This window comes from Chanos chanos, chromosome 8 (genome assembly GCF_902362185.1).
Source record: "Chanos chanos chromosome 8, fChaCha1.1, whole genome shotgun sequence".
Taxonomy (NCBI): Eukaryota; Metazoa; Chordata; class Actinopteri; order Gonorynchiformes; family Chanidae; genus Chanos; species Chanos chanos.
The window spans coordinates 26,164,225-26,186,194 of NC_044502.1; the positions used below are offsets into that span (position 1 = coordinate 26,164,225).

General features: G+C 41.8%; 1 protein-coding gene across 2 annotated transcripts; it reads left to right on the forward strand.

The window, feature by feature from the left end:
- Window positions 1-668: 668 nt before the first annotated feature.
- On the forward strand, window positions 669-20,916 carry bag6 (BCL2 associated athanogene 6). Of its 2 annotated transcripts, none has more exons than XM_030781894.1 (25): window positions 669-834; window positions 1,603-1,694; window positions 1,886-2,003; window positions 4,698-4,942; window positions 5,178-5,249; window positions 5,347-5,469; window positions 5,811-6,004; window positions 6,830-6,959; window positions 8,024-8,227; window positions 9,124-9,349; window positions 9,456-9,515; window positions 9,662-9,981; window positions 10,877-10,958; window positions 12,168-12,496; window positions 12,800-13,112; window positions 13,552-13,721; window positions 14,267-14,320; window positions 15,339-15,441; window positions 16,119-16,243; window positions 16,827-16,961; window positions 17,324-17,374; window positions 17,611-17,772; window positions 18,157-18,264; window positions 18,938-19,084; window positions 20,114-20,916. In XM_030781894.1, the coding sequence occupies exons 2-25, from the start codon at window positions 1,614-1,616 to the stop codon at window positions 20,207-20,209; spliced, it is 3,648 nt and encodes a 1,215-aa protein (XP_030637754.1). In that variant the 5' UTR covers window positions 669-834; window positions 1,603-1,613; the 3' UTR covers window positions 20,210-20,916. The 2 variants fall into 2 exon arrangements, with proteins under 2 accessions (XP_030637754.1, XP_030637753.1); XM_030781893.1 differs by lacking the exon at window positions 669-834 and adding an exon at window positions 1,332-1,447.
- The last annotated feature ends 1,054 nt before the right edge of the window (window positions 20,917-21,970 follow it).

A 21,970-nucleotide genomic window follows, 5' to 3' on the forward strand; every position in this document is an offset into this window, starting at 1 on the left:
CTGGAGTGAACAGTAGGCAAATATGTCCATGTTAAGGTTATTTTCTCTCACCTGTGGACTTTGAACTACCAGAAGACATGGTCTAAAAACTTACAAAAGCAACATATTTTGGATTTAGGCTTTGTTTACAATATCTGCTAACAAATAACTCATTTGTTTTAAATATTTTCTGTCTGAGCATGTGACTTTGGTATAAAAATATTAGCTGGGCAAGGTTTATTTGTATAATTTTTAATCCCCTAACATTTGAGAACATTAGCAGTGTCTGAATACTTTTGTAAGGCACTATATGTAGGTCCTTTCATTCAGCTATAGTTTTCAGTAGTTGTTAACATATTTTTGCCATCCCTCTCTAGGCCACAAAAACCTTCGACGTGCTATGGCCAACAAAATCTTACTTACTCGTGTGAATTCTTAAGTATAATGCCCATTCAATTATACAGGTAGAATCTCCTTGGAACGCGGCTTACTTTGTGCTTTACAAAACGCTGATTTTTTTAAGCATCTAAACTCGATTTTCTCTCGTGTGAATTGTTCCAGGTAAAACAAATGTATTCTTACTTTCGAATTTTACGACTGAACATAAGGCAATGGCTGACCCCAAATCAGTTGGTCCTCGCCAATTTCACATGGCTTTGCTAGCTGAGAATCCGCAGTGCTCTTGCTGGCACCCTCTAGCAGTTAGCCAGTTGACTACAAGTTTCAAGTAGTTTGAGTTAGCTTGGTACCTCCACTTCATGTCGGCGTATAACTAATGAACAGCTATCCGTATATGAGTCGGAATTAATCATCAAAACGCCATAAAGTAGATCTCGTGAGGGCCTTACATCCGAGGTAGGGAGTATGTTTAACGACATTAGCTATCTACATTGAGCCGACAGGCTAGCCAGCCCTTAGCCCGTAAACAGAAAGGTGCTTACAATTACCATGGCTCTATTGCTATACTTGTTTACTGTTAGCTAACCCAAGCTAGCGCTAGTTAGGTAAACTAGTTCACACTAGCTAGGGCCACTAACCTAACTAGGTAAGGTGAAGTTACCTGACCGAAGCTAATTCATTAACAAAGGGCTAAAATAACAGCTGAAATAACGTTGTACTCGCGTGAATTATGCTGTACAGCTAGTGTTTAGCATCTGGATCTGCGCGACACTGTGCAAAGTTACGGCTAACTAGTATTAGGACTGAGTCACTGATAATTCAGAGGAATTTTCTGGAGTAACAAGCGTGCGTAACAGGCGAGCCAGCCTAGGCAATGCCATCGATAAGTTTGATGTGTTTTGGTGTGGCCTGGCCGAGTAAACTTAATGTTGCTTGCTAACTTCTGACACATTACTACATAGTTAACATAGTTTTCCTGTTTTGCTAATAAACTCATTAGCCCACTAACTACCAGCCAGTTTAAATAACAGTGACATTAAAGGTGGGGAAACAAGTCACATTATTGGAAGTAAGTCGCGTTTTGCTTAATTCTCTATTAGCTAGCTAGTTAAGTTACTAGGTGGTTCACGTTATCAGCGGACCTCTCTATAACGTGCAAGTTTAGAATCTACTCTAGGTATGTACAGTCACATTACATTGATACTTATGATTCGCAACATACAGGATTTATCGCGATGGAGGATCAAGGCAACAATATAGACGTGACAGTGAAAACTCTGGATTCTCAGAGTAGAGGTTACTCTGTTAGGGCACAGGTAAGTGTTGACTGTCATTTCTCTCATAGCAAGAAAGGGACAGTTATCTACTTCACAACTAGTGTAGTTTCATTTTTGTCGTCTACATGAGTACAGAGGTGTAAAATTACGAACCACCTGATCACTGTAATAATTGTAGCCATCCACTGTCAGTCTGTATTCTGTTTTTCCATCCAATCCCTCTTTTCTAGTCGACAGTGAAAGAGTTCAAGGAGCATATATCTGCTTCTGTTGGAATCCCTGTTGATAAACAGAGGCTAATCTACCAGGGACGGGTCCTCCAGGACGAGAAGAAGCTGTCTGAGTACAGTGAGTTGAATGAGTTGTCATAACACTTAAGTCAGAAAGAATTCCCTGCTGACTGATAAATGGGACCAGAGTTTAGAGCCGCCCTAGCCTGTTGACACATCGGACAGCAGTGAATGTCACAAAATGAGTGCCAATAAATGAGGAACTGAAACCAGCTTGGCCTGAGTTGGTTTAATTAGCATCAAATTATTCCTCAACAGTTGTTCAGTACGTAGCTAAAACTGGAGGTAAATGAAGAGGAGAGACTGACAAGCTTTAGCTAGCTAGATAAGTGTTATTTTTAGTATTTTTTTTAAATTATTGTTATCATTTTTGAGAGAAAACAGCAGACTTTGAATGTTGATATCCGAGGAACATGTGGTGCAGGGGTTGTAGGGCCGGGAGTTGTAAGGACAGTTTAAATAGTGTAGAAAGCACAGTAAAATGGGATTGATGCAACAATGTAAACAATGATGATTTACAAAAATTGTACAATGAAAGGCTAAGTTCTCCTTTGCTGATACAGTTATTTCATTAAAAACATCCCCAATTAGTCAGGAAAAAAAACACAGTTCTGTCAAATGTCTTTACAATCATCCTGTTCACAACTATGTTGCCTCCCCAATATCCAAGCTGTTTGTTGACCTTGATTGACATTAATCAGGGGGGTATTCTAAGTATGTGGTTTACTGACTAACCTTCTCGTAGAAGAACTCTATGGCCTTATTTGCTAAGAGAAAGGAGGTCTATTAGGAGGTTTACTACTTGCTCTGAGTTAACTTATCCGGGTCAGTCACTAAACCGTGTATTTGGAAGCTGTAGGGCCTTAGGGAAATCAACTGGATGTTTCTCATCTCTGACTGCTATTAGGAGCGGTGCTGGTGATCCAGTGGTTTAATGAAAATGTTGAAATTCATCACAGGAAACATGTAGTTTGTGGCAAGTTTCCTATTGTCACACCACCTTTGTTGTCATTGCGTTAATTTGACAGTCACTGTTGTAAACGCAGATCATGTGAGTGTAGTCAAGCATATGAGGATCTGTCTCTTATGTATTCTGCTGACCCCTATGTAGAGTACACCATTTAGTTCAATATCGCCGTTCACATAGTTACACACTTATCTTGAACTACCTTATTATTTGTTCATTTCTTATAAGAAATGTATGTCATCATCAATGGTATACCCCTCAAAAGTTCAGACGAGATGGTCTCATCACCTACGTTATTATGTAAACCTTTAATATAGTTCATTTGAAACAATGGAATTATTAAGCAATAGAACCACCAAATGCATGTCCGCTGACACTGGTGATTTTGTAGTTAAAGCGATAAACAGTAGAAAATCATCAATTTTTTTTTCTGTGACTTTTCCTAAATATCTGTGTTTTATGTGTATACCTAGTTTGGGGTATCCTCAGTTTACCCACTATGCTGATCTGTGCAGGTGCCCACGCATGAGTTGGGCTGTTTCTCTCCCCCAGACCAAATTCCTATATCGCTGTTCTTGTTTCACAAATATTTTAATTTCCCATATCACGGTTTTTGTTTCACAAATATTTTAAATTTAACTGCACACCTTCAGCAAGATGATTACAGATTGAGAATTGTGTAATGATAGAATTGGTATACGGTTTGCCTCAGGGAAAATACAATGCCTTATCACTTTACAAAGAGATAAGTCTACACAGGGGCAAGCTACACCAAGCATATCCCAGATGCCCAGATAGCATTAGACGTACTGCGGCACACAGAGGAGTTAGAGTCTGGCCAGAGATCTGACATTGACTTTGAAATGAAAGATGATAATGATTAGGAATTGAGCTGACACATCAGAGTTGCTTAAAAAAAAAAAGCCAGGATTGAGCCTACCGGCTGGGGCAGTTTGGCTAGAGCGAAACCAAGAAACTGGGGCAGGTGGATTAGCTTCTTATAGCACTCTCACAGACAGGGCTTGTTCTATGCAACATGCTAAGGCAAAAATCAACAGAGCCCCGGAGAGTTTTCTCTATGGACTGCACAGCAGTCAGCGGCACAGCAGAAGAGAGGCTGCACTGCTGTGTCAAAGTGCACAGAAAACACTTTCAGTCCATAGTCCTTTATTTTCCTCGTGACTGTACATTTAAATTTGTGAATGTGTACGCTGTTTTCTTTATGTATTTATGATTAGTTATAAGATTATGTTTATTCATTTATTCGTTTTCTAAGCCGCTTATCCTAATTAGGGTCATGGGGGGTGCTGGAGCCTATCCCAGCGCTCATTGGCCAAAAGGCAGGGAAACACCCTGGACAGGTTGCCAGTCCATTGCAGTATATGATTATGTGTTTGTGATTTTTATATTATATATTATTTATAATATTTCATATTCTTACATTTGACAACCTGTGTGATTTTCTTTTGCTGTTAAACACATTTTGCCATCAGTCTGCATGTAAGGGAAGTATGTGAATGTTCTGTGGTTTAGGAAGACTTTTAGTTTTTCAGTGGTGCTATTAAGAAGCAGATAAAAGTGCTGTATTTACTATGGGTCTTGCTCTCCTTTCCTAATTTTAGAATGGGGGTGTGGTCTTGCCTTTCAGTGATTTGGTTTGGTTTCCCAAGGGAATTTTTAATCACTCAGACAAAATTGGTCTGTGGTGATTTTAGGATCAGAAGACATGCCACCTCTGAGTCTCTCTGTTTTTTGGGGATTTTTTGTCTTTATCTTGTCTGTTAGATGTGGATGGCAAGGTTATACATTTGGTGGAGCGTGCACCTCCCCAGACCACTCAGCAAGGTTCTGGCCAAGGGGGTGTCGCCGGCTCTTCAGGGGGAACCCAGGGGTCCAACCAGAACCCAAACTCCTCCACTACGTCTCAGGGAACTCCTCATGGACCGCTTCATGATCGAAATGCCAATAACTATGTGATGCTGGGTACATTCAACCTGCCAGTCAACATCATGGATCCCCAGCAGATTCAGGTCTGAACACAATGCCAATGAGTCTGAGTGAGGGTTAGCTATCTGATAGCTGTTTGCCTTGGATACCCTGACAGTTTGGACCAATGAGATATTCTTTCTTAAAACAACTCTTGTGAATTGTGACTGTCGTCATTTTTTAAATTATTCTGTTAATTTTTCAAAAATATATTTACCAGTGGAAGCTGCTAGAGGATGTGCAGGTCTAGGCCTTGACTGTGGTACTGTTCTCTTGTAGATGTCAATCCAGCAGATGATGGCAGGCTTTGGAGAGGGTGTAAGGAATGCACGGGTCAGCACAAGTACAGGGGTGAGACAAACTGTGTTTTCTTGCAAAAACTCACAAAATGTATTCAAGACATATTTGTTCACCTGTGGTTTGTGGTGTTGACACCTCTTCCTTTCAGACCAATGGCTCAGTGAACGTTCACATAGACTTGGAGCAGTCTATACAGAGTGAACCCAGACTTCGTCTGCTGCTGGCCGAGAACTTGCTTAGGGACACTACTGCTCTTATCCAGAGGTTAGAGGTAAGCAGTACTAGTCATCCAACAAAGGAAGTGATGGGTGGTTAAAACCACAACGGTTTTGACTGTTTTCCTCTTATTATGATGATGATATTGTTGCTGCTTTAGTCAGTTTATTTCAAAACCTTTCTCTGTGGGGTTTTGGTGGTAACATTAATGTTAGAGTGAAGAGGAAATAGTACTGGAGCAATGAGCTTGTTAATTTACTTCTATGATTTCAGTTCACAGATGCTACATAACGTTAATCTACTGCTTCAGAGTCAATCTAGAGTTAATCAGAGGCTAGAGAAATCAGTGATTTCATATCCCTCCCCAGTCAATTTCTCCATATTACTGTCCTGTAGGGTCAACGTTCTGATGGCACCTCCACCCAGGAGGACCCTGTACCACCTGCGCCTTCGTCTTCAACGTCGACCTCCACTCCCTCCCCATCCTCGCAGCCTATGGACACCTCCCCTCCTCCACCCACCACACCCCCATCTACCTCCAGTCAGTCTACTCAGAGTGACGGAACACCACATCCTCCTGCTGGACCCAGGTACGTTTGAACGGAGGTTTTATCTGTTTTTCCACGAATGCTCGCTGGTGTTGACACAGGATATGAAAATCTCTGAGATGATCTTAACTCAGCCCATGAGCAGTTGTAGCGTTGCTCGTTAAGGGTTTTTTTTTCGCGTACATGTATAATATTGCATGGTATGTAGAGCAGTTTAAAGGGGTTTCTTTATTGGACATAAGTTTTCCATAAGTGATATTCTTACCAGAACAGTGATTTACTTTAAAGCAGAAGTCGGTTGTTTTCCCAAAATATAATGATGCAGTAGATGCACTCTTATATTGTTCGAGGGTTTATCTGGGTTTTGGAGGTATTTTGGGTCGGCTTTAGCTTTAGCATCTTTGCTCAGTCCAGTTCTGCAGATGCCACCCTTAATAACAGGCCTCAGCCCAGTCGGAGAAACCCTGGTTAACTGCACGTGTGAAGGCCGTGAAGGTTTGAGGTGGGATGCTTCCTTTTGTGGTTGCCTCTCATGTCTGATCACAGAATGATACGTCAGTATTGCTTTGTTCCTGAGCTCTCAGCATGAGTCCTTTTTACAAGAAAGTTTAATATAGTGCACACCTTGCCTGTGGGCGTGGGTAGTAAATGTGTTTCTTTGCATACTAAAGAATGAAACTTTGACTCCTACGCCATTCTGTAAAGATAAATTCTGCCACAGGTTCTCACTTTCTTGCTATGAAGATCACAGTGACTTTCATTATTTGCTGTCATTTTTCATTTGTTTTAACACTCTCCTAGGGAGAGAATTAGATTTGTGGGCAGTAATTGTGGTACGCATGCATTTGTTTCCCTTCTGTCCCTAAGTCACCCCAGTCCGGCCGAGCTGGTAGAGATGTTGTCAGAGCTGAGGAGGGTGGAGGAGAGGTTGCAGCCGTTCATCCAAAGAGCCCATACCATCCTAGAGGCAGCCACTACTGCGGACTACAATAACAATGTATGCAGCGATGCCACTGGCGTCATTTTTTCCAGCACTTTTTTTTTTATGCCTCACCACAGTATTCTCCAGGGTATTGTTCAAAGTACAGTTCCTCTCACCTTGGAGCGAGAGATTTTAGAAAGAAAAAGGAAACTTCTACATTTATTCTTCAGTAGAAAAGCGAAGGGATTTTCACGTCATGTTTCTTATCTATCTATCACTAGACTTTTAAGAAGCTAGTTATAGTCACAAGGGGTGCAACGGTTTTGCACCAGAACTGAAAACCATGCTTCTGTGGTCCTTGATTTGGTTCATGGTGTGTTGTGAACCTTTGATTTTTTTTCCCACCACAGCTCTTGTAAGTGAAGTTGTTTTTTTTTTTTCTCTTTTCGAATTCTCAAGTCTCAAGGGAGTACATTTCACACTGTTTGTGCTTTAAATACAGTGTTGACCGAATAACCATTTTAAATAACAAAACACATGGTGTCATTACTCAGACCTTAAATAATATAAGATATATTGGAATATATGATTCCACATAATGGATAAAGTACATCTTCAGGCCTCTTAAGGCGGGAGCTTGTTTTTCTCGTATCAGGGCAGCTGTGCATTGATTTGAAAAAAGTCAGAGCAGTCGTGTGCTTCTTTTTTTCCTGACATAACATTTTCAAATGACAGTCCTAAAATTGATTCCACTCCTGCCTCATTCAAATTGCCAGTGTGGCAGTAGTTTGGTTTTGCCGTCAGTTATGACAATGGAGATCTTTGAAGTTATTTTCTTACACTCAATTTCTAAAAGAAGAACCTAAATATAAAAGGTACGGAAGATTAGTTTTCTTTCGTTCTCATTTTTTGAGGAACTTAACTGCTGTTTGTTTTAAATGTGTTCTTTTTTGTGAAATTTGTGTCTGTTAAAAAAAAATATCCTCAGTTCAGTTTTCTTTCAACCCAAACTTGTTACCAGCCAAAGCGTGGCCCAAAAGACAAGGCACAAACCAAACTGTGACTAGGCCAGATCGTTACATCTCTAATAGTTAGAGTTAGTCTTATAACATGCTTGGCTCTAAATCTCTCCGCATCAGATGCAAGAGATGGAGGAGGACCAGCGTGTGCTCAACCTGGTTGGGGAAGCCCTGCGTCTTCTGGGCAACGCCCTTGTTGCCCTGAGTGACCTGCGATGTAATCTTTTGAATGCTCCTCCACGCCACCTCCATGTTATCCGGCCCATCTCTCATTACACCTCCCCTTTCGTGACACCAGGTGGCATCCATCACACTCCCATTCAGGTAAGCAACTGCTGTGAACCTGAGTGGTCTTCAGTAACGCGTGGCCTGACTGTGCCCAGGGCCTCTGTCTGCTGGCCCTCTACAAGAAGTCACTCTGTGCTCTGTGTGTCTGAGTGGGTGTATTACACTTGCTGCATAGAAACATTCACACTCTCAACAATTGACCGGTGAAATCAGATTGTTCTCCAGTTTTGAACGAACATTGTTTCTAATTAAGGTTTCAGTGATTTTCCTCACAGCAGGGATGAAACTGTAACCGGTTTCATGGTAAGCCACGGTAATATTCCTGATGGTTAGCATTATCGTTTCAAACTGTGGTTGATCATAGCGGTTTCAAAAACTCACATTAAATACTGTCCAGCATCAACCAAAGTTAGCAACAGTCTCCCAGATGCAGGCGCAGCATGCAACATGGGTTTAGTTTGTGTCAGCAAAAACATGGCGGAAGGCAGTGACAGTGCTGCGGATATTTTACAGGCCTTTACATCCACACTGTCGGGTAAATCTGAAAACGCAGATTTTATGTAGGAACGTTTCTCCGTACACACTATCGTTTTTGTGCCGTTTTCCAAATGCTCTGCGTCCACACCAAAACACTGCTGATTTTATTTGTGCTTTTCAATATAAAACTTGGTGAAATGATTTCAGTTTGTGTATCAGTACTTTCTGAACATTTTCAGCACATTTTAACCATCCCGTGATAATGTTAATAACCGTGATAATTTGGGTCACTATAATCATGATATTAAATTTTCATACCGTTTCATCTCTACATTACAGCCAGTACCATGGTGCACATAGCATGACGGCTTATTGTGTTATTCAATACTTTGTATTGTTTTTTGACTATTGAAATTTATTGAAAAGAAATGTAAGTCTTTTCAACTTAATGGCAGATGAATTTGGGGGCCAGTGTTACCATGGCAAGAAATGGCAGACCTACAACAGAGAGTCAGCCCCAGCCAGCTAGCCAGTCAGAGCAACAAAGACAAGGCCATGCCCCACCTCCACAGCCAAACGCAGCCAATCAGCAGACTGGACAAGGTCAGCCTGGGCCTCGAGTGATCCGTATCAGCCATCAGACCATGGAGCCAGTGGTGATGATGCAGATGAATATCGATGGTAAGGTTTGAAGCTCCCTTTACTGTGCCATCTTTTCAATGAAAGGGACCATTCTCATCTTTACTGTGTGTGTGTGTGTGTGTGTTCATCCATGACCTCAACTTAGATTCTGGAAATACTACGCAAAACTCAGCACCACCGGGCACTACTGGCACAGGGCAACCTGGTAAGCGAAAAACATTTCAATGAGACTCTCATGCTTATTTTTTTTATGTGTAATATGGTTGTTTATGTGTGTGTATGTATTATGTGTGTGTGTATATACATGTATGTTTATATGTCTTCATGTGTACGTATACCCTCTCCCTCCAGGCAGCACTGCCTCTGTTCAGATCCCAGGTCTACCCCAGGAGTTTATGCAGGCCATTGTTCACCAGGTCACACAGCAGGCCATGGGCATGGCTAATGCTGCAACTACAGGCCAGCAGGGCCATCAGACTGCGCAAGGAGCCAACACGGGCACCACCACTCCCACTGCCCCTCCCATGCCTCCTCATGCTCCACAGGCCAGGGTGGTCTTCTCTCACCCCCCCTTCACCAATATAGCGGCCAGCCCCACTTTCAGCCCCAGGAGCACTACAATCAACCTGAGGGCAACAGTTCCCCCCATGATGGGGCAACAGGCAGGCCAGGTTAGCACAAACCACTTTCTCCTCTAATTATTTTCTCTAGGGAATTCATCCCTGTTGTTATAGAGGGTGTTAAAAAATATTAAACAGTGTGCAGGATGCCCCAGACTGTTTTTGAACTAAATTGTGGGACGCCCAATGTTCCCCGAGTCTTGTCACTCATAGTGTGACTAGAGAGATGGAACAACAAGCTTTGTGTTAAGAAACAAACCGATTGAAACTGTTTGTTTCACGTGTAACCATACATGACTGCAGTTTGTAAAATGTCTTTCTGTAACAATGATTATATATGTAGAATAATTTTTAAGGTGAAGGTTGAAAGTCTTCTCTAAACCGCAGCTGCCAACAAAGTCAGTCTGTGTCGTAGAAAGACTGTGACACTCTAGTTTGTTTTTAAAGAAACCACCAAACGTGTAACCAAAGGAAAGCTTCTGTTTTACAGATGTAGATTTATAGAAATTTCACTTCTCTGATTCTCTTGGGTCAAGAGTGTGAGCTGGTGTTACATGGGGAAAAATACAGGCCTATTATTGGCTTAAGGTGAAGTGAGACACCAGATAGAAAGAGGAAGTAATCAAGTGAATGTCACGCTCATTCAGGCTCAGTTTATGAATTAAATACTTGGCTCTGACATTGGTGATGCGGACATCTCTTTGGCAAGTCTTGACAAGATGACAAACAGGTTCCTTTACAATGTGACTGTTCTACTGAAGTCCAAAGCAAGTGTGTGTGTGTATGTATGTGTATATATATGTGTGTGTGGGTGTGTTTGAATGGGGAGCAGATCATCTTTATTTTTTAAAAGAGCCAGTTTATCATGCTTGTAATGACGTTGGCTTGGTTCTCTCAGAGGAATGATTGTAAACTCGTGGTGTGACTTATGTTTTGTCGTTCTCAGGCCACGTCAGTTCCTCCCACAGCTTTCAGTCAGATGATTGGCGGGTTGGTGGGACAAGTCCTGTCAGGGGCCCAGGGGCACGGTAAGTTTTTCAGGGATTGACCTGAGTATGAACTTCTTGTCCGAAGTAAGTGGCAAGTCTCAAATTGTGACTACCAAGGGTAAACCTGTTATTAAATTTGGTAACTAGACCATACTCATTTCAGTAATTTAATGTAATGGCAGGTGATTCATTAATAATTTTCGTTGTTAATTAATAATAAATATTTTATGGATCTGAAAGTAATATTTACTGACACATAATTAGACTGTTGCACTTACACTGCTCCTGAAAGAGACCTACTTTGGATTTTTATTACATGGTTGTCAAATGTTATCTGTTTAAATCATATGGATTCAAATGTTTGTAAACCAATGTGAATAGCAGAAATCTGTATAGATTTTCTAGAAGAGTCCAAGAGCCGCCACATCAGTGGCTTCCACAGTGGTTGGAGTTCAGACTGTAGGGATATAGACCATTCACATTGTTCAAATCGTGAGCTAACATGCTGAAGATAAATCTGGGCAGATGCACACAAAAACACATGAACCTGTCACTTATCAGATTAGGAAACTCATAAATAAATTTTGGCACGTGGTTGATTCCATGGAAAATGCTAGTAGTTAGTGCATGAGAGACTGGGGGTGGTTGTTTCATATCCTGCCCCATACGTCTCCACAAGCCACTTTCATCCGTGTTGAACCTTTCCAAAACGTCAAACCTAGATAAACTATTCCACACCACACAGCTATAACCTGATATCTAAAATTAGTAAATTAGTACCACTGTGGCAAATAAACACATTAACCTGTTTTTCAGATAAACATGTTTTCTGCCCGACCCTCAATTGATAAATTTATACCTTCAGAAGCTACTGTCCTGCAACAAATGAAGGGAATCATATGGTGCAGTATCATGTGGAGTGGTATCGGACCGTATGAGCACATGTTTTGATGTGTGAATTGTATGGTAGTCTTTATCTAGGTACGCATCAGGCCGGGAGACACAGATAGAGAGAGACAGATACACAAGCCTGTGGACCGTCCAGGGGTACAACTCATTGACATATGACGGACATGTGAAGACAGCGATCAGTTTACACTTGAAAAAGGGCAAAGGGCACATGAACAGTGAGAGCAACAGTGTGGCGCTCAGGCCGAGAGTATGAGCATAGCCTCGTTCTATTGAGCAAAACCATACTGCTTATCTACCACTTATCTCTCTATCCCTCTCTCTTTCATATTTACACAGCTGCTCAAACTACGACATCAACCTCTTCTCACACATTCACCTCCTCCTCCTCCTCATCTTCATCATCCTCTTCCTCCTCTTCTACCTTTACGCCATCCGGCTCTACCAACAGTGCCTCTGACGGTGGCACTGGTGCCAGCCCACAGTCTGGCACCGCCCCCTCCCCACCTCAGGGACCTCCCCTCGGGGCCAGCCTGAACCAGCTGCTGGGGAGTCTACTGGGGGGAGGGGTGAGCGTGGGCGGCCCCGTCCCTGGAGCAGCCCCCACGATCACTGTAACAATGCCGGGAGTCCCTGCCTTCATCCAGGGCGTCACCGACTTCATGCAGGTCAGTGGAGGGTTCAAGTAGGCTTTTGTTTTGTTTTTGGTTTGGTTTTTTAGTTATGCTTCCTGGTGAGGGATGCTTTATTTGTGAGACACTGGCATTCAGTTTGTAATTTCAACACAACCCTCTATACACATAGCACAGGAGTACAAAGCCTACTTAAGCATGGTTTATCCACCCTTACTGAAACCCAGCTTCTCTTATAATTTGTTACTGAATTCATGTCCTGCCAGTTGCAGATGACTACACTGTAAATTAATATTCTTCTGATTGTCTTCTTTGTAAAAAATACTTTATACTCTTCAGGCCTCACAGCCACTTTTCCAGTCTCCTTCTGGTCAGACACCTCCACCTTCCTCCACCAGTGCCACCCCAACACCTCCTCCAGCTGCTGCTCCCAGTGCGGTGCCTGGCTCGGGTGCGGCGCCTGGCTCGGGTGCAGCATCGGGCGAGGAGACTCTGAATCCAGAGCTCTTTACAGGGATAGTGCAGGGAGTTCTCTCCACCATGATGGGATCCCTCGGCACCCCCCAAAACAGCACAGAGAGCATCGCCCAGTTCATACAGAGACTGTCCCAGACCAGCAACATCTTCACACCCGGCACTGGAGAGGCCATGGGTACGCTCTAGTTATTCAACGTTTGGACCTGCTGTGGTGCCTTTGGCTCTCTCTCTCTTTCCTCTGCTCTTTCTGTTTGTTTGTTTGGTACTTTCTTTCTTTTGGAACATTTTATTCTTGATCTGTCAAGAGTGTCTTTCAGTATCAGTCATTCTCACGTAAACAGAAAACAGCTTAAGTGCTTGATTCTCACATACACAGAAAATAGCTTAAGTGTTCGATGTTAAGAAACAGCAACAGATTGCTGGTTTAGTCTTTCTTTACTATACTTGTGACTGGTTACCTGTACACTGGATAAGTTCATTTTGACTAGTGTTTGCGGTTGCGGTGTCTGGGCTGGGTTTTAGAGAAAACCTTAAAAAAGACGGCATAAAGAAAGTGTGTGCAGTCTGACTGACGTAAGGCCATCCTTTCCTTTCTTTCCTATGTGTGCGTTTAGGCTTTTTCGGGGAACTGCTGACTCTGGTTTGTCAGAACTTCTCCATGGTGGATATGGTTCTGCTGCTTCACGGCCAACACCAGCCTTTGGGCCGAATCCAGCCCCAGTTGGCCCAGTTCTTCACTGAGCACTTCCTCCATGGGAGAGAGCTCACTGAGGCGAACATCGCTGTATGTAACTACTGCTTGATTTTTATGTTAAAATACATTAGTTGTTTTTTCAATGTTTAAATGTTGTGTAAAGCACTAGATTTACCAAATATATGGGGAAAAGTACAAAGTGAAGTCAACATTGTTTATTATGGCTAAAAAAATCTCTTTCTTGTTTATAAATCACAGGCTTGTTAGCTTTGCTGTTTTATTTCAGTGATCAAGCCAATCATGTATGTTTCATGCTAAATGCAGATGTTGCCATAGAACGTTTAAAATGCCTTTTGCTAAAAGTCTGTTTTTCAGCAAACACATGTGTTTTACTGATAGTTTCAGTATTGTGATATTTATAGCTGTATTTGAAACCAGCTGGGAAGATAATTGAGATGAAATTCTTACTGTTGCCATCTCAATATGAAAAACAAAAAAATGACACTTCTGTCGTTTTATAAGAGGAGGATGAATATTTCTTGCCCACTTTTATTTCAAATGGGTCTTTTTTTCGCTTTTCTCAGCTTGTATTTTGTGTGTGTGTGTCACTGTGTTTGTTTCTCTCTCAACCCCAGGCAGCTGCAGATGAACTCATTGGGGAGTTAGAAGAATACATAACAGAGAGCTTTGTAAGTGAAACACATCCTGACACTTAGGCATGTTCCAGTACAGGGGCTTTTATTCTTTTATTTTTATTTTCTTTTCTTTTCTTACACGGCTCAAAGGCAAAATGTGTAAAAACTGAAAGATTTGCCTGGATGTGATCAGCAAAACAGTTTAGGGCATTTAACTAAGGCCAATCAAATACCTTGTGGTTTGAAATATTGAGTAATATTAGTGACATGATGGTGTTAATTTATTAAATATAGCTAATGTCTTTTTGGCATTGGAGTGAAATTTGAACTTTGATTGTATGTTGTATCTCGGATCAGTACAATTTTAAGATGTTAGGTTAACATACCATGAGGCGCAGCTGTGAAGTGTACGATTATGTTCACCTGCTTAACTGGAACATCTTTCACATCTGGAAAATAACAGACCTAGAAATATTTTCCCCTCACTATTTTTACCGCTGTCAGGCCAGGTTCACTGCCTCGATCAGTCCAGTGAGAAGCCAAAGTGATCGTTCAAGTGACGGTCGACTGATAAAACCCATAGATGACACTTCCTCTGCTATGAAACACACTGCAGATACAAGCAAAACCGAGTTGCTTTTTTTTAATTGTTTTTTCTTCTGCAGACTTAAAGTTGACATGATCGCAGTTTTGATTAACTTGTCTTCAAAGTGCAGACAGGAAGTTGTTTAGAACAGTTGAGAAATAATGGGAATGTTAATAGGTTTAATAGATCCACATTTTGTCATATAGAAAACTGTGGCAAGCATTATGTAACGAAGCCTGTGGATGTGAAAGGAACTCTACAGCACAGCAAATGAAACTCTGCCCCTCCACTGGAAAATATGTTACTGGGCTCCTATTTTATGCCTGTGGGTCTGATCCAGAACTCAAACCATATCAAGAAGAACTAAACAGCTCCTTCATATTCTCATTCTGTCTCTCCCTCTCCCTCTCTCTCTCTCTCTCTCTCTCCCCCTCTCTCCCCCTCTCCCTCTTTCTCCCTCTTTCTTCTCCCTATTTCTTTCCACAGTCCACTGTGACCGTCTTGGAGGGGGTTGATATCACCCAGACGAATCGATTGTTTCTGCGTCAGCAGCTGTGTGCCATTGCCTCACACATACTGCACTGCACAGGTTTCACACTTAGACCTTCATTCCCACTGTCCTGAGGCATCTCTTCCTTAAACTAACCTGCATTTCCTTTTCTGCTGTAGAGAGGGCACCAGAGGAATGGTCTGATTTATTTGTTTTGTTTTAATTTTACTGATGCATATGTTGTTGATATATTGCCACCTGCTGGTAGTCGTTGAGAACTACATTAGACCACTGTAAAGATATTATTAGGGGGGGAAAATGAAACAGATAAAAATGGTAGTGGTTTGACTTTCAAAGCTTGTCTTGTTTGAAAACAGTGCATGTTTTTCACAACACAAATCTACAGCAGACTGAGTCGTTCTAACACTGTGTAAAGCTGTTAAACACTATGAAAACACCATGACTGAGCCCTGACTGCCGTTCACAGAGGAATTACACCTCAGTTCTGTAAACCTTTTGTTTTCTCCGTGCCACTTCACCCTTTGGCCAGTGTGTGTTAAGAAGAAAGAGGAAATGAGTGTCATGTTGTTATCATTACATATAAGATAAGCTAATATACCCACAGATGACAGGGTTTCTCTATGACACCATGTGCAGTCAGTTTAGAATGATGAAGTGCTGATTTGATGAATGATGTGTTTCTGTGGGATTTCTGTGTGTTTTGTCTGGGCCGCATGCCCACTGGCATGTAATTGTTTTTGTTTCTCTTTCTGTAGACAACACCTTCGGACCACACCTGCTCCAGCTGTGTAATCGAGCCCTGTTTGAGTGTCTTGCCTTAAACCTGTACTGCCTGGGGGGAGAACAGCGTGCACTCATCGCAGTTATCAACAACCGTATAGTCAGTGCAGATAAGATTATCTCCTCTCTCTCTCTCTCTCTGTCTGTCTGTCTCTCTCTCTCTCTTTCTCTCTCCATCTGTCTCTCAGACAGAGACTCATACACCCTTTACTCTTTTTCACAGTCCTACATTTGCCTTTGCCTCCTACTTTAGACTACTTTTTGTTGCTGACATGAATTCCATTTGGCTGTAGTGTTGTTTTAAGTCATAGTGCAGCTATAGTGTATTACTCAATATTCAAGAAAGCTTTAGACTCTTTGTTGTCTTCTCACTCTGCTAGGACAGCACCTCTGCTTTCTCTCAGGCGTTATTAATCTGTGCTCACTTTTTCTCTGTCTCTTACTTGTCCTCTCAGTCACTCTTTTATTTCCCTCTCTCTCTCTCTCTCTCTCTCTCTCTCTCTCTCTCTGAACTCACCTGCTCACTGCAGTTTCTCTGTGCACCTGTTTTCAGTATATTCTTCCTTGCCCTCTAGCATTTGAATTTTTCTGTGTGTGGTATATGACAGGCCCATTGGATGTGTATACTCACCACCTGACTCCACTGTCTTCTTCTCTGTCTCTGTGTCTGTCCGTCATTGCAGAGGAGTATGTCTGCTGAGGTAAATCCCAGTCTAGTGAACTGGTTGACCAGTATGATGACAATGAGACTCCATGTGATCCTGGAGCACATCCCAGTGACAGAGGAACAGATCCAGCATTACGTCGTCCGCACACAGGTCAAACACTCATCAGCGCTCGTCACCCTCACACCCGGCTTCAAAATCATGCATTCATTCATTCATTAGTTCATATGTTCATGCATTCATTCATTAGTTCATTTGTTCATTCACTCATGCATTCATGTATGTGCCAAAATGCAAAAGAGTTTTTGGATGTTATCCCAAAGTTATTGTGATTCATTTTGCCTTCACAGTACATTTTTAAACATTTTCACCGTACATTTTTAAAATGCTTTATTTGGATAAGAGGCTTTGAAACAGATGCAAAATTCATTTGAACAAAACATCTGGAGAATGTGAGTTTTGACAGATTAGAGTTTTTCCTCCTCATTCATGCTGTGTACTGTGTTCTGTCACAGAGAGAGGAGCCGGCCCCTGCCTTACAAGATCCAGAACCCCAGAATGTGGAGGTAGATGTGTTTTTCTCCCTCTTACTTGCTTTTGTCAGGTGTCCATTTGACGAAAACAGATATAGTCTGATTGCAGTGGCTGTCAGTGTGTCTGACTTATTAATCTTGTGTGTTTCTTTTCTTTGGAGTGTGTTAGATACCGCAGTGTCACTGATAGATTCATAATGAAATGTGTGTTTAGCTGCTGTAATGTTAGGTTTTGCCTTAATGCAGGCGTCTCTGTAATCTCTCCACAGATGGATGACACTCTCTCGCCGACTCCGGCCACCACTGCAGAGGAGGTTTTGGCCCTGTCACAGGAGCAGGGTGCTGTCAGCATGTCACTGAGAGATGGTGAGGCAGTCAGCGGAGAGGAGTCTGGGAGAGACCCTGAGGCTTGGGCAGCTGCTCTACCTCCTGTAAGCTCCTTTCGCCTTCTCCTCCTCCCAGTCTGCTCCACCCCTCTCTGAATTATTCAGACATAACCTAAGAGGTTGTGGAGTAGTTGAAATAAGCAATTGTCTGGGTCAACCGAAAAAAAATTCTTGCGTGCTAGTGTAGCCCCTGATTCACATCCTAATGATAGATTCTATGTTTGAATCCATCGTGCTGTCTCCAGTCTGAAAAAAAAAGAAAAAACAAAATACCGGAGAACTTCACTGTCACAATAGCTATTCGCTGATTTGGTTGAATTACTCTGATAGTTTCCTCTGCTCAAGGAGCAGACTCTGATGTGAGCTTGATTGGTTTAGTCTGTTGTGAGTTTGATTGGTTTAGTCTGATGCGAGTTTGATTGGTTTCAGGAGTGGGTACCCATCATCAGACAGGATCTGCTCACTCAGAGGAAAATGAAGGCCCAGCCTCCTCTGTCCGATGCCTACCTGAATGGGATGCCAGCCAAACGAAGGAAGGTAAAGCAGAGCCTGGAATTACTCTGACCCTGCAGCCCAAGGCTCTGTCTGCCTGCTCATGTCCACGCATCAGTGAACTGCTGCCTGTGAATGCTGTGTAGGGTGACTGAAACTCAGTGTGTCCATATCTCGTCAGGACTGATGGGGAGATCCTCAAATTAAATCAACACTTTCGTTGTAGCTATCAGCTGTGCTGTAGGTTTAATAGTGGCACAGTAAAGACCCCCCCTTAAACTTTTTCAGAATTTCACAATTGGTCTTAATGGGACTCACTGTTAGGTCTTTTATGGTCTTTTCAAAACAGAAATGATAATTGTTTATAAAACAGCCATGTGTCTAATTCTTTTAGTCATTTGCCACCATAAGACACCAATGTGTGCTTGTGTGTGGACGTGCGTAGGCTTTGTTCATCTTTATTAAAGGAACCAATCTGGTGGGTTAGGTCAATTAAGGATAACCTGTTGTTGAAAGGAAATGAAAATATAAATGTTTTGATATGCTTTTTGAGGTCTGCCCATCTTTGTCTTCAATGATAAAGCTGTCAATGGACCCATTTTTGTCTCTGTTTACGTGTGTGTATGTGTGTGTGTGTGTGTGTGTGTGCGCACATGTGCGTGTATGTACTTCCGTGTGTGTGTGCTTATGTGCATGCATGTGTGTGTTTGTTTAACAGACAACACAGGTAGACGGGCTGCGCCTCTCCCTCTCTGAGGCAGTGAGCCAAGCGTCTAAAGCAGCAGGAGTGATGCCTGTCAGTGCACCTGAAGCCCTGCAGAGGGAGCTGGAGAGGCCAGAGCTGCAGGAGGCATACGACGAGCAGGTAAAGTCTTCATGGGCATTGCTGTCCTGATTAATGCTGCCCTGTAAACAAAAGCTCTTGGGTTTTGGGTTATTAAGAGTCCACTAAACTCTGGCATACCCTGATTTCAAATACTAGATATGGTGGTATATGAGTAACATGATTATTGGTTCAACTGGTTCAAATAACAGAGAGGCACCAATACAACACCCTGCAAAGGAGAATATATCTGTCCTCCAAATGCCGCCTGATATGAATTAGTTCCACGTCCACCCTCTGAAACACTCCAATTAGACCATGCTTTGTTTCACTGGTCAGAAGTCCACATCCTGGGGGGTGGGGGTTCAACAACAAAGTGGGGTTTTTTTCCACCAAGTGTTCTTATTGCTACTTATTTTTTTTGTGGTAAATTCGGGGAAACCTGCTCATCATTACTAAGCCTAACTGACTTAAAAATGAAATTAGTCATATTTGCTGGCATCTATGTTTTAACAACATTAATTTGTTCGGCTGCGTTAGCGTGGTAGCCTAGTCTGTTATATAACAGATTCGATGTTTGAGCCATTTTTGAGAAATATGTCGCTCACAGCTCGCAACTGTTGCACGTTTGTTTCATCACAGTCAACATTTGGGAAAGAAAATGTGCACAGTGAACTACAACAGTAAAGCAAACACACATTTGGTAATCCATGATGAGGACAAATTTTTGCTGTCGTCATCCTTACACTGGTTTGCCAAGGGCTCTAACTGGAAATTGGGTGCACGCAAGATCTAGCATCACGCGATTAACAAGTACTTAATGTTAATTTGGAAACTCGAGAATTGATGTAACTGCTCGAGAACTCGAATGCTCGAGTTCTAATATATGCTCTGATATATATATATAAATAAAATATAAAATATATATATGTATATTAGAACCATGTTGGTAATTAGTATTGAAATGAATGTGTAATGTATACAGCAATTAAGTTATTTTAAATTTTACCCTTGCAAAGTAACTGTAAAATGATTTTAACCATGTTTATTAATTTATTTATTTTCTGTCAGCTGAAAAACGACATTAAGAAACGGGTTAAGGATGATCCAGACTTCAACTCTCAAAGGTTTCCCAAAACTGACCGCGTCTTCTCTCCGGATTCATAACTTCAGTTTCTCTCTCTCTCTCTCTCTCTCTGTGTGTGTGTGTGTATGGAGACATCCTCCCTCTCTACATCTGCATTCTGTCTAAGCATTTAATGCCTATGCTTTTACCAGCTCTGGGTCTAGCTCTGAGCTCTGGTCCTTGCGGGCTTTGAAGAGGATGCTCTGCTGTGCCTGCCCAATTTTTCTCTTCTTTTCTTGTGTAACTGTCATCTGTCAAGACGTTTTCTTACTGCTGCAGATCTTTTGCTACAAGCGCTGTGGTGATCATTGACAATGTCAATTGTGACTTGAATATATTTGGCCAGCATTAATATGCCATTACTGATAAAAAAAAATGCTCTTTACTTTCAGTTTTTCCCATGTCAGTTATACTAGAGCAAAAGCAGGGCTTCATGTAGAGGTGTGACACACATTTTTAGCAAAGCAGTCAAAAAGACTTCAAAAATCCATTTGTGACCTGACTGCTGGTCAAAGCTGTTGGAAGCTGATCAGTGCTAGAGCATGTACAAAGGTGACATTTCACTTGAACATTTAACTAAACCACTGGTCTTTAATTGGGTCATCTGGCTAATCTGGTAGCGTGGTTTAGTCCAGACAGGCCAGCTGAACCTGCTGACACAAAGAGGCAGAGTCATAGCTGTAATGGAACATGGTTTCTGCCATCTTCTCAAAGGCCTCGGTTTATGTTTGCATTGCTCCATGTATTATCTGTTCACCCCCCCCCCCCTCCCCTTTCTCTTATTTGTCTTGAATGTCTTGATTTTGATTACCTAACCTAAAAGCTTAAATCCACTGTAAATTATTATTATTATTATTATTATTATTATTAATACCACAAGTAATTCAATAATAACAGTAGTAATAATAATGCGTGTGCCTGCTGATTTTCAGTTTATTAAAGTACAGATGAAGTAGAAGGCTAAAGATATCAAAATTGGGTGTGGCTAAGAACAGAATTTCTGAAATAAACACCTTCATGCCAGTTCTTCACAGTGTCTGTCTTTTATGGGTGTTTCTTCGCAGATTATCTACTATTTATGATCTCAGGGCCACCATCGCGCTTTGTTGCAAATGACTAATTTAATATGCGTGATATAATATGTCCTTCTATACTTTTCATAATGGGCAATTTAATATGCTTAATTTTTTTCAGTCAGTCTTTGAAGTGCAGGGTTGGATCAGTTTTACCCTGTTCATACCAAACTTTACAATGGCAAAGTTTGTGTAATTTCATTTAATCGTTTGGGATGAACAGGTTCGTGTAATTCTCACCTACTGACGAGCACTGTAATTTAGCAGGTTAGGTTTGATATCAATGTGGAATGGACTGATCAGACAGGCACAGTGCTTCTGACTGTTACTCCAGCCACAAAGAGGGACACTGCGGCTTCATAGCGATGAATCACTGATTATAAACAAAGCAGTTGTGGCACCAGTTTGTCTGTGTTCCTCAGAGTGAACTGGTTGAACAGGAAGAAGCTGAACTGCCCTGCACAGCATGCACTGAAACAGCTGATTTGAAGAATCCAACAGGATTCTGTAGTACACAATCTCATTTTCATTATGTATGCAGCACGTATTAAATCAGGGTGCTGTTAGAATGAAGGGTAAGACTTGCTGTAAAAAAATGAATCAACATAATTCACAGTAACAGGCAGTGGATCAGACATGAACCATTTATTTTCCAGTACTGACAGATGGTGGCATGATGACAAGGTCCTGACTGTAGTCTCAGTAAACGCCACACCCTCACTACAGAGC

What these genes read in the sequence shown, in the direction of transcription:
- bag6 (XM_030781894.1), top strand. Translation starts at nt 1,614, where the DNA reads ATGGAGGATCAAGGCAACAATATAGACGTGACAGTGAAAACTCTGGAT. An exon ending in AATACATAACAGAGAGCTTT is followed by an intron (nt 14,321 to 15,338) that starts GTAAGTGAAACA and finishes TTCTTTCCACAG; the next exon opens with TCCACTGTGACCGTCTTGGA. An exon ending in ATTACGTCGTCCGCACACAG is followed by an intron (nt 16,962 to 17,323) that starts GTCAAACACTCA and finishes GTTCTGTCACAG; the next exon opens with AGAGAGGAGCCGGCCCCTGC.